The sequence below is a fragment of the Dendrobates tinctorius genome, unplaced genomic scaffold (assembly GCF_039654945.1).
Source record: "Dendrobates tinctorius isolate UK_male_01 unplaced genomic scaffold, ASM3965494v1 ptg000003l, whole genome shotgun sequence".
NCBI classification, from domain to species: domain Eukaryota; kingdom Metazoa; phylum Chordata; class Amphibia; order Anura; family Dendrobatidae; genus Dendrobates; species Dendrobates tinctorius.
The window spans coordinates 29779840-29798459 of NW_027361671.1; the positions used below are offsets into that span (position 1 = coordinate 29779840).

At 43.4% G+C, this 18620-nt stretch overlaps 1 protein-coding gene across 4 annotated transcripts in view; it reads left to right on the top strand.

Moving 5' to 3' along the window:
- The window catches only part of LNPEP (leucyl and cystinyl aminopeptidase), a 111444-nt gene extending 103027 nt beyond the window's left edge, over positions 1 to 8417 (top strand). For all 4 annotated transcript variants that reach the window (XM_073543362.1, XM_073543486.1, XM_073543405.1 and 1 more), the window contains 3 exons: positions 2113 to 2253; positions 5105 to 5186; positions 7381 to 8417. In XM_073543362.1, coding sequence (XP_073399463.1) covers positions 2113 to 2253; positions 5105 to 5186; positions 7381 to 7509 — 352 coding nt within the window. In that variant the 3' untranslated portion in view covers positions 7510 to 8417. The remainder of the gene's footprint in view (positions 1 to 2112; positions 2254 to 5104; positions 5187 to 7380) is intronic.
- The last annotated feature ends 10203 nt before the right edge of the window (positions 8418 to 18620 follow it).

Below are 18620 nucleotides of genomic sequence, written 5' to 3' on the forward strand. Positions count from 1 at the left end.
ATATTTGTGGCTCCCAAGCCACAGGACAGGTTGGGGAACACTGCTGTAGAGGCTGATAGGGAGTTGAATGGCGGCCCGAGGCCTAAGCTCAGGTTTGCTTTCTTCCAGTTTTCCTTGTGCAGACTTCTCTCTGTAGTGCCATACGAGGGATCGGAGGAGATAAGCTCTCACTGTTATCTCTTGGGAGGAAGATGACCTCAAACAAGAGATGGTTTCAATCATACTACAGTGCTTTCTCAAATTACATTGCAACTTATTACTGGAAACAATAATTTTATGGAAAACTAATAATTTATTCTGATGTCCCAAAATGGCACCCCAGCCAGCTGGGTTCAGAAGGAATCCACTCCTATTGAAGAGAATAGGAGCTGACGTGCAGTACGCAGCACAAACCAAAGGAGTTGAAAAGAAAAGTCTTGAGTGAGAAAAAGGAGGGCTCAATTCTGGCTTTACTAGCAGAGGGATACAGTGAGCGTCATTTTGCATCCATCCTTAAAGTTTCTAAGACGGCAGTCCATTACAACAAGGTCAAGCAGCAGAAATTGAGGACAACAAATCTACGGACCGGCAGAGGGCGAAAACGACTCTCCACTTTCCGGGATGACCATCATCTATTCGAATGTCTCTTAGCAACCACAGGATGACATCAAGTGACCTGCAAAAAGAATGGCAAATGGCAGTTGGGGTGAAGTGCACGGCAAGAACAGTTTGTAACAGGCTCCTAGAGGCAGGGCTCAAGTCAAGCCTTTCATCAAAGTGAAGCAAAGGAGAGCCAGGCTGAAGTTTGCCAAAAACCATAAGGATAGGACCATAATGGACCGGAGTAAGGTAATCTTCTCTGATGAGTCTAATTTTCAGCTTTGTCCAACACTTGGTAGTCTAATCTGGAGAGGCGTACAAACCACAGTGTCTTGCACCCACTGTGATGTCTGGTGGAGGATCGGTGATGATCTGGGGATGATTCAGCAAGGGTGGAATTGGGCAGGTTATTCTTTGCGAAGGACCTTTGAATCAAGCCACATTCAAGGTTATCCTGGAAAAACAGTTGATTCCTTCTGCTCAGGCAATGTTCCCCAACTCTGAGGACTGTTTTTTCCAGCAGGACAATGTGCCATGCCACACAGCTAGGTCAGTCAATGTGTGCATGTTGATGAAGGACCACCACATCAAATCCCTGTCATGGCCAGCCCAATCTCCAGACTTGAACACCATTGAAAGCCTCTGGAATGTAAAGAGAGGATGATGGATAGTCACAAGCAATCAAACAAAGAACTGCTTAAATATTTGTACCAGGAGTGGCATAAGGTCACCCTAAAGCAGTGTGAAAGACTGGTGGAAAGCATTCCAAGGCGTATGAAAGCTGTGATTAAAAATCATGGTTATTCCACAAAATATTGATTTCTGACCTCTTCCTGAGTTAAAACATTAGTATTGTTGTTCCCAAATTATTATGAACTTGTTTTCTTAGCATTATTTGAGGTCTGCAAGCACTGCATTTTTTTTTTTTTTTTGTTATTTTGACCATTCCTCATTTTCTGAAAATAAATACAAAATTAAGTGCTTGGAAATTCAAAGACATGTTGTCAGTAGTTTATAGAATAAAAGAGCAGTTTACATTTTACTCAAAAATTTACCTATAAAGAGAAAAATCAGACAAACTGAAAATTTTGCAGTGGTCTCTTAATTTTTGCCAGAGCTATTCACCATTGGCAGTTTGTAGTTTGGCCGATATGATGTCCGCAGTCTAAACACTTACGCCACATGAAAATGACTTGGTCATTTAAGGTATATATGGTGGAACTGGATGCAATCCAATTCGCTAATATGTAGGACAAGATGAATTACAAGCTGAGCTAGGCTACACTTATATTATATCTAAAAATGTGACAAACATGTGGAGAATGACACTGGAATGGTTCTGTACCTACATCTTTACCAAATTCCAATTCTTGCACAATACTGATTTCAGCCTTTGTACAGCTACAGCAGAACTCAATGTGTCATTGTGAAATGCTAACAAACTGTCCTGTGTATGTTAATAGACTGTGACACTGTGTAGGAATAGTTGTATTGCCTTATATCTCTGAATACTTCTGTTATTCTGTACACCAGGTTGATGTACGCCAGTCTTCATGGAGAAGGTATAAAATCACAGGACTTTCCCATCGTCATTCGTCTCATCAGCAAGAATGTTCCCGGGTTTCTGCTGGCTTGGAATTTTGTAAAGCAAAACTGGAATGAGATTACTCAGAAGTAAGTGTGAACTAGTCTATTGCAAATATTGTAGCCGAATAATTACTGTAGATTGCAGTACAGCAAGAGCGATCTACCGAGCAGATATGGGCAAGGTGTGGCCCTTCGGTTGTTTCTGTGCCGATAGCGGACCAGGACAGCCCAGCCTGACTGAAAAGAGTGCCGATTTTCATCACACAGTAGCCGCCTCACGGCATCTCAGTTTCATCTGTATCTGCATCCTCAGGAAGCAGATTCCCATGAATACTATGATGGCACAGGGATCCATCAGCTTCCTTTTCTGCCATCGAGCTTATACATATGAGAACGCAGCAGTCGAGATTACGTCATTACAATGTGCCAGCTGTGTACACTGCACAGACCGGAGCAGCGCATAGGGGAAACTGGGTTGGGCGAGTAGTAGTATTTTTTTTAAATCTTCAGTATTTCTTGGAAACTGTGGGAGCATCATACTGGTGTTTGTGGGGTGGATGGTGTTGGGACATCATACTTAAAGTGTGTTATATGGGGGCAACATACTATGTGGGTGTTTTGTGTGGACATCATACTGTAGGGGGGTTTGTTGGGACATCATACTGCAAAGAGGGCTTTGTTAGGAAATGCTTTGGGGTGATATGTGTGGACATGGTACTACGTGGGGGACTGTGGGTATGTGATACTGTGTGAGGGGATTTTTTGGGACATCATATTGCGTGGGCTGCTTTTACAGGACATAATGTTGAGGGACTATGTGCGGACATCATACTCTGTGGGAGCTGTGTGGGGGCATCATATTTTGTTGGGAGCTGTGGATCAAGGCAAAAGGCTGACAAAAGCAGTAAGATTATATGGCTTTGATTATCTGCTACTGATAAGAATGCGCATTACAGTAAGCCATATCGTAACATGTATTACCAGTAGCACCTAGTCAACATACATAATTTTGAATATTAGGTGATTCAAATTAATATAAAACAATAATAATCATGATTGACCTTGGCCTATTGGTTTGGCCTTCTACAATAGTCCCTGTCTCTTATGTGAACCCAAACCATTTGCCCACCCCTAAGCTGGAGTCAACTCACATTCAAGGGTTAGCTTGGTCCATATGCAGTTACATAAGTTTAGTCTGTGCCAAGGGAGAAGTCCTCCCCATCCTTGGTGCCTATGGAGCCCAAAAGCCCCCATCACTTAAGACACTAATATTATAACTAGTATGTTGTAGGCTCAGTTACAGATTTTTGCATTAGGATCCAAGAACTTTAGCTCGCACCTTTTACCTATTTGATAGACATGGTGTGAAAAGAGAACTGGTAGAATAATTGTTACATTCATACAGCCGTGAGAAATGGACTGTACTCCTCTCACCCATACTGCCTCCGTGTGATTGTATCCGTTTTAGTTTTTTTTTTTTTTTCTTTTACTGAAGAAATGTCTTTGTGCCTAAGGGTCCCGTTACACTAAACGACACACCAGCGATTCCAACAACGTTACGACCTGGTCAGAATCGCTGGTGCATCGCTATATGATCGCTGGTGAGCTCTCAAACAGGCAGACTCGCCAGCGATCAGGACCAGCGAGGTCGCTGGTATCCAGGGTAAATAGCGGGTAACTAAGCGCGCGCGTTGCTTGGATACCAGCGTGCTCGCGCTGGGAGCTGGTATCCAGGGTAAACAGCGGGTAACTAAGCGCGCACGGCGCTTAGTAACCCGCTGTTTACCTAGGATACCAGCTCCCAGCGCAAGCACGCTGTTATCCAGGGTACACAGCAGGTAACTATTCGCCGCGCGCTTAGTTACCTGCCGTTTACCCTGGATACCAGCTCCCAACGTCTGCTTACAGCGCTGGGAGCTCGCTGATCGTTGGTCTCCCGCTGCCACACGCAGTGATGCGTGCTGGCCAGCGGGAGGCCAACAATCAAAAAATGACTCAGGACGTTCCTGCACGATCAGCGATACCAGGCGGAGGGGGGGGTGGGCGGTCACTGATGCATGCCACACACAGGGAGATCACTGGCGTATCACAAAATCGGTGACGCATCAGCGATCTCGCTTAGTGTGAAGTACCCCCAAGTCAATAGAAAGACTCTTGGAAGGCCAGATTTTTATCCAAAACAATCACTAACCAACAGATCCATGGGACAAGGGTGCAAATGATAAGCCAATCATAATCCTTCCAATTTGTGTCCGTGTTTCGCAAATTAACTTATATTTGAATCGCTGACTCTGAACCACAAACGCTGATCAGATAAAGGATCTACAGTGAATCTCCCCGATCTCACACAGTGATCCTTGATTTTCATGGATTTGTGTATAGATTAATGAAACTCCATGGGCTCATGTGCTCTACAAGTAAAAAAAGGATAGTACACCGATGTGTCTCGTTGACGTGTGAATGTAGACCCTGGCTACATTCACACGTGTATTTTTTTTTTTTTTTTACATCCTTGTAAAATGAAATCTTTTTGGATCCATTCAAAACGGTGGGAACACTGAAGTTAAAAAGTGCGCCTTCTAGTTTTCACCCGTTTTTAATGGTTCCACGTAGACTAATGTAAAAGTCTGATCTGCAAATCGGAGGCTAATAGGTTGTACTCGGACTCTTACCGATCCGTTTTCAAAAGGGAGGGAGTATTGATCAATGAAGCTATGGGTCCACGTGTTGTCTGAGAAAAGAATGGACAGGACATGGATGTGTCACACGGATGTGGGGATGTAATGTTACTTTATAGTGCTTCTACACAAATATAACACCACGTCACCATTGCATGATATATTCTGCATCGAAGGAGGGAAACGCAAGCTTCTATTTCTTCGTTTTCCTTGGTTTACGTACAGATTTATCAATAATATGAAATGATTTTCTTCTTTAGATTCCTTCCAGGTTCGTTCCCCATACAGTCCATTGTGACCAAGACCACTGCTCACTTTGGAACAGAGGTTTACTTAAATGAGGTTAGTTACTCTACCTGTAAATACATTTATCTAAATATTCATGTTATATGATAATGGTGGTCTCAGTTGTGTGTCCATCTACGAATGTAGGGTTCAGATAAGTTTAGTAGGGAGGGCATAGTGGGGGCTACAAGGACATTCACATTCCCTGTGGATCATGGACTGTATCTTAAAAAATGAAAAAGAAAAGAAAAAACATATTGATGAGGGAGCCATCAAAAAGGAGAATACTTAAAATATATTTACTTATTCCGTTTTTCTGACTCTTACAAATATGTCACACCATCAAGAATTAAAATACAGTAATTTTACTAATAGTATTTTTAAAGTTTATCATCAATATACCATAAATATTAAAAAGAATCAAGGTAATACAATAAATACAAACGGACATCAGTGGGTAACAGTGTCAGATTATGAGCACAAGGATGAGGGCTAAATAATACATATTAGATGGATACTAAAATTGGGCTAGTGTTCAACATTCAATGATGCAAACATTATACCCCTGTATATATCACAACAATAATAATATTATAGACACGATCACTTGGGTAAATATATTCTATGTGTTACACTTGTGGTTTCCCAGCATTCAATAGCGTCATGTTGTAGATGCAACACTCAGAACTCTATGGTATTTCTGTAGCGATAACGACCTTTAATTTGGAAAAGTTACAACTTTTGAGAATCTCTTTTCAACCATTGCTAGTCTGTGATCTACCTGATATTTCTGTGTGACATTTCTGTTTTCTTTTTTGATACTCTGCCAGATGTTTACATATCAAGGAATAGAAATCTTGGGTGGCTTTCCTTTTAATTGGATATCTGCCTCTGAGTATATCACTAGAAGACTTTGGGGGAGATTACCTAATGGTGTCACTTAAGGCCCCGTTACACATAACTATGTCCCAGGTATGCCACCAACGATCTGACATGGATGGGATCGCTGGGACATCGTTAGGCTGATTGCTGGTGAGCTGTCTCATAGACAGCCCCTCCAGCGATCAGGACCAGCGAGCAAGCTGGTTTCTAATGTAAACATCGGGTATCCAGGAGCCGTGGCTCTTGGAAACCGGCGTAAATGCTGCGCGGCTCTTAGATACCCGTTGTTTACATTGGAAACCAGCGTCGCTAATCGCTGGTCTCTCGCTGCCACACGCAGCGATGCGCAATGGCCAGCGGGAGACCAACGATCAAAAAATGTCCCAGGACGATCAAGCGTGATCAGCGATACCCGGCAGGGGGGCCGGTTGCTGATACATGTCACACACAGCGATCTCGCTGGCGAGATCTGTGGTGTCACAAAATCAGCGATCTCGCTGGCGATATTGCTGTGTGTGACGGGGCCTTTACTCCGAGATACCAATGATGACCAGAGTGAATTAAAATTTAAAGGAGTTGTCCAGTGAACACACGTTATCAAAGTGCTGATTGATGGGAGCCGCATCGATTATTGGAACAGGGAGTTTTATCCGCTATAAAGAACCTTTATCCATGTTAGGTAATGATGTGGCAGGTTGGACGCCCAATCGGTGGTCCTTTTATTCTCTATAGGGCTGCCGAAAAAAAAGCAAAGATGGCTCCATAGGAAATGAATGGAGCACAAGTCGCCCATACACACTCCCGTTCCATTCTAACATGGATGAAAGTTTCTCGCTCTGCCGATCAGTGTGGGTCCCTGTGGATTGGTGATAACTTCTTTTCACCAGTCAACCCCTTTTAATTTGTTAGCCCATTGTTGGTCACGCCACATCCAGTCATACTTCTCCCATCCCCACCACCACATCTTTTACCGAAGCTGTACCAATGCAGCTATTCAGATAAGCACTTATTCAAAGTTATTCGATCAACCCTACGTAACCTTTAGCACAAATAAGGGAAGCCCCAATATTTATAACCTTTTGCCGCCACAAAATAGAAAAATTTCCCCAATTGGGTTAAATGAAAAATGTTTTCTGTCCCTTGGGTTATTGGCTATGAACAAATAACATGTCGGTCTATGGATATCAATTCCTTATACCACATACCACCAAAACTACAAATTTTTTTTACCTACAGTGTTTTATGAATTAGTAATAACAAAGTGAGGTAGTACATGTAGAAAGTTGGCAATGTGAGTTTTTGAGACTTGCTTACACTTTTTCTGGACTTTTCATGCATTCATTCTTTTTTTTTTTTCCTTTAAATACAGGTAATAAATTTCTTCAATACTACTAAAGGCAAAAGCCGTGAGATGTGGTGCGTGAAAGAGGCCATTGAAACCATAAAGCTTAACGTCCAGTGGATTAACAAAAACCGTGACAACCTTACCTGGCTGTAGATCACCCTGCAAAATTTGTGTCGGGTGACCAGACTTTCAGGCCGTTAAAGCACAGATCGTATATCAGGCATCCTGCAATGTGGTGTGAACTTTTTGGAGGGTTCTTGACAGCTCAGGGCAAAAAAAAATTTAAAAAAAATCCGTTTGAATGAATGACTGGTCATATGGAGAAAGACTGTATTTATTACAGGGTTGTGACGATCACAATGTTGTTATCCCTTCCTTACTGCACTGTGCCGAGAGCGGCATCCAAGGTGAAGCAATTTCTACGACCACTGTGCTTAACCCGTCGGTAAAATTTGGCTTGGAAATTGTATGCGTGTGTCACAAATTGTGTGAGAATGTGGATTTGTAGACTATGTACATAATAAATACATCCATGGCACACGGGATTTCTACTTCTAGCACAGGAACTATTATTGTTTGTTACATTTTAACACTGGACAGACGTTTGTTTGACAATTGATAAGAATCCGTTAGCGTCTTGATGCCTTTACCCCTCAGGTTTTCCATTTAGCTTGTGAAAAAAAAGTAAGACTGCAGTTCTGTACATGGCGTATCTCTGCTCCTTTTTATACAGAGTAATCATTAATGTTTGCAGATTAAAATAATATAACATAATAGAGAATGATGAAATTCTCAAACTTTGTAGTAGGCAATAGATATGACTGTTTCATGACTGTCTGCTGAGATGCACAATGTTTTATACCAGGCTTCTGTTTTTTGATATTTGCACTCCCTCGACATGACCTACTGTAAATGCTAATTAAATAAGCCCCCGCTAATTGTATGATTTCACTCACATTGGAAGAAGTGCTGCAATATGTAACCAGGTCAGTGAAGGGGTAATCAAATCTAGGATGTTCTCAATAAATCTGTTTATTATTAAATGAGCTTTCAAATGACAATATGGAAGAGTTGTTTTCTTTGTGTACACTGTAGGTAATCGATTTGTGGTATTAATGAAAAAAATGTGAAAAAAATGTGAAAAAAAAAAATCGCCACTAGATTAGGGTTGTAACTAGATATGAGCGACTTTGCCTTTTTTAGTGTCGATTCGGGTTTCATGAAACCTGACTTTCTCAAAAGTCGGGTCGAACCAAATCGGCCGACTATAGGGAAAAGTCATGAAACCCAATGCAAGTCAATGGGGAGAAAAGTCGGCAGTGAGTGGAGGACTGTAAACACACCTGGCATGAATTTTAAGCCTAGAGGCGGCAAAATCTCTCTCTTCTCTCTCTCCTCTCTCTCTCCCTCTCTCCCACTCCCACTCCAGCTACGCTATGCTCCGCTTTTCTCATTGGCTGAAAAAAGTCACGTGCAAGCATTCGGCGAAACCCGACTTTGGCGCTTGGGTCGCCGACCGCAGGGCCGACTTCACACTGTGGTCGGGTTTCGTTTCATGAAACCCAACTTTGGCAAAAGTCGGCGACTTTTGAATCTGACCGACCTGTTTCGCTCAACTCTAGTTGTAACGCCTCTCGCTACCAGGTCAATTCGCACGTTTTCACTTTACATAGATAAAACCTGAAGTGAAAAAGGCGAAACTAATATTATACCCCCATAATATTATACCCCCATAATCATATGTTTTCTGAAAGTAAAAACACCTGACATACTGTGAAAATGACACCCAGTATTTTACGCTAGTAGACGCCTTCATACAATTTTGCATCAAGCAGTAACATCAATGTTTCTGCTTAAGAGTCTGACCAAAGCACAACACCTCCTTATAAAAGCGTAATATGTGCACAGCGCCTACCATGTGTATGTCTACTTGTGTTCCCAAAGTCATCAAAACTTTAGAGATCAAAAATCTTTGTAAGGCTGGGTTCACATTTGCGGTTGAGTCCACAGCGTATCGTCCGCAACCATGAACGCATGCAAAAACATATTTAAACGCATAAAAACGCAGCATTGTTTAGCTGCATCATCTTACGCAAGATGTCAAAAAACGCCGTATTTTTACGCGCATGCTTCCCATAGTGAAAAAATTTTCCAGGAGATTTTCTGGGACACAAGCCACACCTAATGGGTGTGTCTCATGGGATTTCGTCATATAGACACTTGTCGAGCTGAAATCATCAGATTTTGCTCCTGTATCCTGTGTGAAGATGGATATTCACAAGGAGAGTATCTATTTTAAAATGAGCAAGAAAGGAAAAGAGAAAGACGGAGACTCCGTCGGCGCTTTTGGCAACACCCCATTCTTGAAGTTCGGGAGAGCCGTGGAGCCTACCACTCCTTATTCAGTGAGCTCTGTGAAAACCCGGATAAATATCTTTTGATTACAAGGAGCCATCAGCAGGCAGGACACCCATCTCCGTAGAGCTATTCCAGCGGAGGAACGTCTGCTGGTGACAGTAAGGTGCGTAATATTTAAAACTAAACGTCGGTCACAATTATTATTCTGCAATGTCCTTTTTTTTTTTTTTTTTTTTTAAAAAAAACGCCTGTCATAAATATTATTCATAATATTTTTTTCTTTCTCTGTTTGGCAGATTCCTGGCTTCCGGAGAGAGCCTATCATCTTTCCAGTTCCAGATTGGCCTTTCCACCCTTCCTGGGATATTTTCAGACACTTGCTGGGCTTTGTGGGACGTTCTTGGTGAAGAATTTATCCCCCTAACCACCACGGAAATATGGCAGGAAACTGCTGAAAAATTCTGGGAAATGTGTAATTTCCCCAACTGTTTGGGAGCAGTGGATGGGAAACATATTCGGATTACCAAACCGGCTCAAAGTGGATCCGAGTACTTTATAAAAAACACTTCTCAATAGTGCTCATGGCCATTGCAGCTGCAGACTGTAGATATAGTGCCGTGGACATTGGTTCTTTTGGCCTTGGAAATGACTCCCAGACCTTTAAAAACTCTGACATGGGCCAACGGTTATATAGTAATCATTTTGATTTTCCCCTCCCACGACCTCTTCCCCACACTCAAGGCCCGACAATACCTTTTGTTGTGGTTGGTGATGAGGCCTTTCAGATGTGTGGAAACCTACTGAAGCCATACTCCAGTCGGGACTTGAACCACACAAAAAGGATTTTTAATTACTGACTGACCAGGGCCCGCAGAACTGTTGAGTGTGCCATTGGTATTCTTGTCTCGAAATGGCGCATTTTAGGAACAGCAATTAAATATCAAAATTGAGACAGTCGATGAGGTGGTCAAGGCGTGTGTGGTTCTGCATAACTACATAATGGCTAAACCTGTTTGTACTAAACCTGTTTGTAACCCGTTGCCAGATTACCATCATCACTCTCTGAGGACAACAATGGAAGTTGCCCAAATGATTGATACATCCGCGGACTACTTTGTTTCTGAGATTGGATGTGTGGCATTGGAAGATGCAATGGTTTAGAAAAATGTTGAAATGTTATGTAATGTTATGGCCTTTTAATTTTAACATGTACTTTAAATGTTTTATGTAAAATTAAAAAAAATTGGGTACAACACCTGTTTACTTTATGTCCTCCATGCTTTACACTTCGCCTGTTCTATTTGTCAGTGCTATGTGGTTGGTAACTTCTCATGAGCTCCATCGTCTCTTCAGTCTGCATTAATCTATAGCCCAATAGATTAGTGCACACTGAAGAGATGATGGAGGAAATCCACCTCATATCTTTACTCACCTGCCCGTGTGTTAGAACTACTGCACTCAGGATGCAGAAAACACAGCATTCTGAGTGCAATAGTACTGACACCTGGTCAGGTGAGTATTGCAGATACCTGACCCTTAGGCTGAGTTCACACGTACCGGAATTCTCGCGGAAATTACCGCGAGAATTCCGGAATTCCATTCCACGGGAAAATCGCATTTTAAATTCCCGCGATTTTCCCGCGGAAAAACTAGCATTTTGCAAGCATAATTAGCTTGCAAAATGCTAGCGTTTTCCAAGCGATCTGTAGCATCGCTTGGAGAACTGATTGACAGGTTGGTCACACTCGTCAAACATAGTGTTTGACGAGTGTGACAAACTTTTTACTACTGAGGCCGCCTATGCAGCATCAGTAGTAAAAGATGTTGCCGGCGACGAAAGAGACAAAGAACAAGCAGTGATAGGGGGGCAAACAACACAATTTTATTTACAAAAAAAATAACTTTTTTACAAAATGAGGGGGAAATGTTATGGACCAGGGGGGTGTGGAGACCGGAGGATTGGGTCGGGGTGGACACTGAATGGGTTCCAGGGGAAGGGTCTAATAGATGTGTGGGTCTGGGAGCTCAAGGATCGAGGTTGACACATTAGGAGTGGAAACATGGGACGGGGGAGACACGTTAGAAGAGAGTGACAAATTAGACAACACAGACACATTGGGAGGTGAGGGTGGTGGAGGGAGCACAACTGTTTTTTCCCGCCTCTGTTCCCGTTTCCTCTTTTTCTGCTTGCCATGGGTTTGGTGTCTGCTGCTCCTCCTTGGAAGGGTGAGAGTGGTGGGTTCAGAAGGCGTGGTGGCGGTGGACGACCGTGCAGGATGCGGAATCTGCTTGCTGGTGGGCGGCCGTTAATGAGCAGGAACCTGCGTGCTGATGATGGTGGACGGCTGTTGCAGGAGCAGGACTCTGCGTGATAGTGGGCGGTGGAAATCCGTGCAGGAACAGGACTCGGCTTTGTGGTGGAGTGGCTCTCCACTGCACTCAGCATGGTGGTGGCGCTGTAGTGGAGTGCGGCAGGACTGGGCTTGGTGGTGACCATACAGGGGTATGCAACAGAACTGGGTAAAGATGTAAACCGGGTAACTGGTGGCACAGTTGGAAAGGTAATATGTGCCTGCGGGTATAACCGAGTCTGCTGCATAGCCTGAATGTAAGCAGCATTGCAGGCCTACATCACAGTCAGCTGAAGTTCAGGTGTAAGGTTTTCCGCCATGCCCCGTTCTATTGCCGTAAAAAAAAAATGATGTGCTGGTCTCGATGTCTGCTTTCAGACGGTCAAGGCGCTGGTGGACAGACTGAAAAAGTGTGTCAATATGGTTCAAACCACTATCCAGTCTATCTACCAACAACTTCATGCCATCCTGGAAAACCGAGCTCAAGTGTAGAAACTTGGGCATGAGTGTCCTGTCTGAGGCCTTCTGCCGCTGTCGGGAAGACCCAACATAAAAAGAGGTGGAGGAGGCCTGGGATAGGGGAAGACCTGCTGGACCAGCTGCATGTTCTCCAGCCTGTGACGCTGGCCCACTTGCTGCCTCATTGGTGGATGGCTGGGACTTCTCTGAGGCTGTTCGCTGAAGGACCGCTCCAGAGGGCAAACCAGGTTCGAGGATGCTGCTCTAGGTTTTGTGAAAAGAAAAGGAAAAACATTACTACCACAAAAAAACTATTGTACAAGTGCCAACTCCTGCGGAATAGAAAAATTCAGATTAGGGAACACAACGGAATAAAACACAAAAATACTTACGTTCTCTGAGCAAGGACAGGCCTCAGGAAAGCCAGCATCCGGTGGTATTTATATTTACGGATCCTTGCTGCACCACCACCACTGCGAACCTGGTTCTCCTGTCTGAGGTCCTTGTTGAAGCGATCCTTTATTGAATGCCAACGGGTTCTGACTTTGTTCACTGTGAAGAGGATAAAAAAAAAAAGGGTTGAACAATGCACTTTAGGCCGGGATCACACAACCGTATGTGATGCGAGAAACTCTACAGGTTCACTGCCGCGTCAGACAACATTGCAATAATTACCAAAGTCCTTTCTGACTCGTGGCGTAGCGTCCCAGTCATCCATTAGCTCTTGGGCCACCTCATTCCACAGCCACCGAATCACCACAATGTCCGAGGGGTCTCACTCCCGAGTGTCCCACAAGGCAACTCTCTCATGAACAAGAGAGATCAGGAGGTCATTGTTGATGTAGTCCTCCTCCCGTTGTGGAACCTATAAATGAGATAAAAACAATGTTGGAAATATAAACAAGGAAAACCAAAAAAAAGGGAAAAAACAGCCAGAAAAACTATTAACACTCAAAGAAAAAAAAAAACTTACACGCCGTCTTGCCACCGGTACTTGTGCCTCCCTCTGCTCCTGTTCCTGCTCCTCTGCACTTGATGAAGTGTTCTGTAAAAGAAAAAACATGATTTGGGCACATATGTACAGTGATACTTACCAATCAGTTGCAAAGGTACTCACTTCAGAATCCTGTCCTGTGTGCTCAGGGCTAGAGGCCATGGTGATGAATGCTGCAAGAAAGAGACAGGAATGATTACAGACTGCAGGGACAAAAACAGACATTAGCTTGTATACTCACATTTTGCTTTAATTCAGTGTCTTCACAGATGTCTTTCTTGCTGTCTCTTCCGGTGTCTTGAGAGTGAATGGACAATGAGTACCCATACCCTCTTTTTATATATCTTTTTGTGGGGGGTGGCTACTCAGTGTCTATACAGGTTTACTCTGGAAAAACACATGCGTACGAAAACGCAAGAGAATGCGTGTGCTTGCGTACGCATGTGTTGTCATAGACTGTAATGCATTGTTTCGACGCATTCCTTCCGCAAGCATATGGCGGCGGCAAATTGCTGCCTCCAAATTGCAACATGTTGCGTTGGCCGCGCCCTGCTGCAATACCCGAAACGACGCATGTGTAGTCAAACGAGGCCGAATGTATAGGAACGCATGTACCTGCATCAACAACGTTAATGATAGGAAAACATGACGTATGCGGCAGAAACGCTGCGGACACAACCGTAAATATGAATCCAGCCTAATTCAATTGCCATTAACCCCTCACAAAAATGGGTTACTATTAGTGATGAGCGAGTATACTCGTTGCTCGGGTTTTCCCGAGCATGCTCGGGTGTCCTCCAAGTATTTTGGCATGCTCGGAGATTTAGTTTTCGTCGTCTAATCTGCATGATTTGCGACTTGTAGACAGGCTGAATACATGTGGAAATTCCCTAACAAACAGGCATTCCACACATGTATTCAAGCTTTCTAGCAGTCGCAAATCATGCAGATGAGTCGACGAAATCTAAATCTCTGAGCAAGCCAAAATACTCGGAGGACACCCGAGCAACGAGTATACTCACTCATCACTAGTTACTGTTACCACACTTGCCAACGCATCAAGGAAAGTGAGAAGAGCGAGGCTAAGTGCCAGAATTGGCACATCTTATGGATGCACAATTTCTGGGGCAGCTGAGACCTGATTTTTTTTTAGTCTGGGAGGGGGCCAATAGCCACAGCCCCTTCCTAGGCTATTTATATCAGACCACAGCTGTCTGCCTAGCTTTTGCTGACTATTAAATATAGGAGGACCCTGTGTGCTATTAGTATCCTGGGAAGCTCCATGGGTATAAGATATACAGTAAACTACACATGCAAAGCACTGATTATATAGCTCACTCACAGATTTATATCTTTCTTTTTGTATCTATCTGTATATCTAATATATAAAGCTCAATGTGGGTGTGTATGTATATCCGGGATTGGCATCCGCATCGTCGCAGGTACAGCCACAAAATTTGGCACAGTCACACGTCTGGACCCTGAGAGCGTCATAGGCTATGTTGTGAGGCGAAATTTTAACCCCACGCGTTCCAATTCACCAAACAATTTTGCCCCTATCTACATAATGGGGAAAAAGTGTGTGTATATCAAGCCCCGCCCCTCATTATGATATAATGGTTGCCATGGCGACGCTGATGTCATCATAGGTTGCAAGCCTCACCCCTCATAGAATCGTAGAGTTGGAAGGGACCTCCTGGGCCATCTGGTCCAACCCCCTGCTCAAAGCAGGATTCGCTAAATCATCCCAGTCAGATGTCTGTCCAGCCTCTGTTTGAAGACTTCCATTGAAGGAGAACTCACCACTTCTCGTGGCAGCTTGTTCCACTCATTGATCACTCTGTCAAAAAGTTTTTTCTAATATCTAATCTGTGTCTCCTCCCATTCAGTTTATGATGTTATAATGGTTGCCATGGTTACGCTGTTGTCATCATAGGTTGCAAGCCCCGCCCCTCATTATGTTATAATGGTTGCCATGGCGACGCTAATGTCATAATAGGTTGCAATGGCGAAGATGCTGTCACAATGGTTGTCATGGTGACGATGATGTCTTAATAGGTTGCAATGGTGACGGTTATGTCATAACGGTTGCCATGGTGATGATGATGTCATAATGGGTATATGGGCAAGGGAATATGGGATGGAGGATATGTATGACGGGTATATGGGCATGGGACTATGGGATGGCGGATATGTATGATGGGGTATATGGGCACGGGACTATGGGATGGAGGATATGTATGATGGGTATATGGGCATGGGACTATGAGATGGAGGATGTGTGATGGGTTTATGGGCACTCGACTATGGGATGGCGAATATGTATGATGGGTATATGGGCATGGGACTATGGGATGGATGATGTGTGATGGATATATGGGCACTCGACTATGGGATGGCGGATATGTATGATGGGTATATGGGCACGGGCCTATGGGATGGTGGATATGTATGATGGGTATATGGGCACGGGACTATGGGATGGAGGATAATTATAATTTGTTAGAACTAACCACAGTTAGTTACTATGCCCGGGCAGCGCCGGGCTCTTCAGCTAGTCTAATTATATATGTAACCTTGAAGAATATTTCCTTGGAAAAAGATGTGTAAATGACAAAGAATTGCTCTATGTAAAAGCTCAGGTAAAATTTGCATTGCAATCGTATCGCGTTTGCATGTAAATAGGATGTAATTCGGATGCTAGGTGATAAAAATCATATTGTACTCTCATGACACTTGTCCCACTTTTCAGGACCGATATCAGATTTTTTTTTTTTAGTTAAACAGTGATGGATATGAGCCCTTAGGATTGCCATTTGCTTTGCTATGACTTTCTCCAAAACAGATGCATGGTCTGTCACCTCATTCTGGTGCTCAGTGGGAGTTCTTGCAGTCAGACCCCCAGCAATCCCACCTTAGGACCCCATGTTAATAAGGAGGATACTTCTTTAACTCTTGTAAATCCAGTGTCACGTGTGATATAAAATAATGTTTCATATCCATAACTTCCTGTGTTCTGAGGTCTGTTCACAGGACAGAACATAAGATCTTGAAAGCAATATCACTGCATTGGTTGCATATGGTGCATTCGTCTGGCACAGAAACAAGTATAGATCGCATAAAACCATTTTATGATGCATTTAATATGATCATGGTGCTGCTTGTACACATTTCCAGAGCAGGTGTCTTTACCCCAGGGTGCCTCACACACATCTGCTTTCTGGTGAGTGGTTTTCAGGATTCGCTGACATGTTTAAGATATTAATGAAGCATTGAAAATAAATGAATTGCATGGCTGTGGGCCACTAACATTTGTGGGTCCCATATTAACCATATGTTTCTCTAGTGATCTGTCCCTTGTAGACCGTCCACACTAAGTGCAGTTACGAGGCATTACATTGGAAGTAGTTATAGGATTTACACTTACTGAATTCACGGCTTCCTTTGCGCTCTTGACATAAGAAGGTTTTCTTGGTGAACTGGCTTTTCCAGGTAAAAATTTCTAGTTTTGAATGCTGCCAGAAACTTTTAAAGAGAACTTGTCAAGTAAAATAACGCAATAAACCTGCAGATATGGGATTAATAGCATTCCGATACCATTCAGCACCAGTTCTGAGAGCTCAAGGGGAATTGAACTTTTTCCTCTCTGGTAGCATTCGGCTTCCAGTCATAGGGCACTGACTGACAACTTGCTCATCATTAGCGCTGGTTGTCAGTCAATGCCGGGGACGTGGTTACAGCTGACGCTCTATATGTGACTGGAAGCTGAATGCTGTCAGGGGAGGGAGGGTGGGAGTTAATTTCCTGCCGGCAGCGGGCCTCTCAGTGCCAGCACCACACTGTATTAGAACTCTATTAACCTGCAGATAAAGCCCATAGGGTTATTTTACATAACAGCTTCAGTTTAACCCCTTGACCCCAAGCCTGTTTTCACCTTCATGGCCAGGTCAAATTTTACAATTCTAACCAGTGTCACTTTACGTACTAATAACTCTGGAGCACTTCACCGGATCCCACTGATTGAGATTGTTTTTTGGTGACATATTGTACTTCACAATAGTGGTAAAAAAAATGTGATATGACTTGTGTTTATTTGTGGGAAAATCATAAATTTGGCAAAATTTTTTGCAATTTTTAAACTTTTAATTTTTAATAGTTAATACTATATGTAATCCAGTATAAGCCGAGGCCCCTAATTTTGCCACAAAAAAATGGAAAAACTTATTGACTTGAGTATAAGCCTAGGGTGGGAAATGCAGCTGCTACTGGTAAATTTCAAATATAAAAATAGATACCAATAAAAGTAAAATTGAGACATCGGTAGGTTAAATGTTTTTGAATATCCATATTTAATCAGGAGCCCCATATGCTTCATACAGTTCATGATGGGCCCCATAAGATGCTTCATACAAAATGCGCCCCATATAATGCTCCATAAAGTTCATGATGGGCCCCATAAGATGCTCCATATTAAAGTATGCCCCATATAATGCTGCATAAAGGTTAATGATGGCCCCATAAGATGCTCCATAGAAAAATATGCCCCATATAATGCTGCACAAAGGTTAATGATGGCCCCATAAGATGTGCCATATTAAAACATGACCCATATAATGCTCCATAAAGGTTAGTGATGGCTCCCTAAGATGCTTATTAAAATATGCCCCATATAATGCTCCATAAAGGTTGATGACCCCATAAGATGCTCCATATTAAAATATGCCCCATATGCTGCTGCGATTAAAAAAAACCCAAAAACATTCACCTCCTGTTCCTGGGGGCCAGGTGCCGGTGTCACCGCTGGCTCAGGCCTCCAGCACTTGCGATATTCGCCTGTCCCCGTTCCACTGCCACGCGCCACTGTGTCTTCCGTCTCTCTGCAGTGACTGTTCATGCAGAGGCGCGCACTAAACATGTCATCGCGCCCTCTGACCTGAATATCACAGCCAGAGGACCCGGAAGATAGAGCGCGGCGGTGGAACGGGGACAGGTGAATATTGCATGGCTCACCCTCCCCCAGTTACTTTAATGAGTGGTACCACATGACCGCTCAGCACTGGAAGACAGGAAGAGAGATGCCGGCGCCCGGACTGAAATGCAGG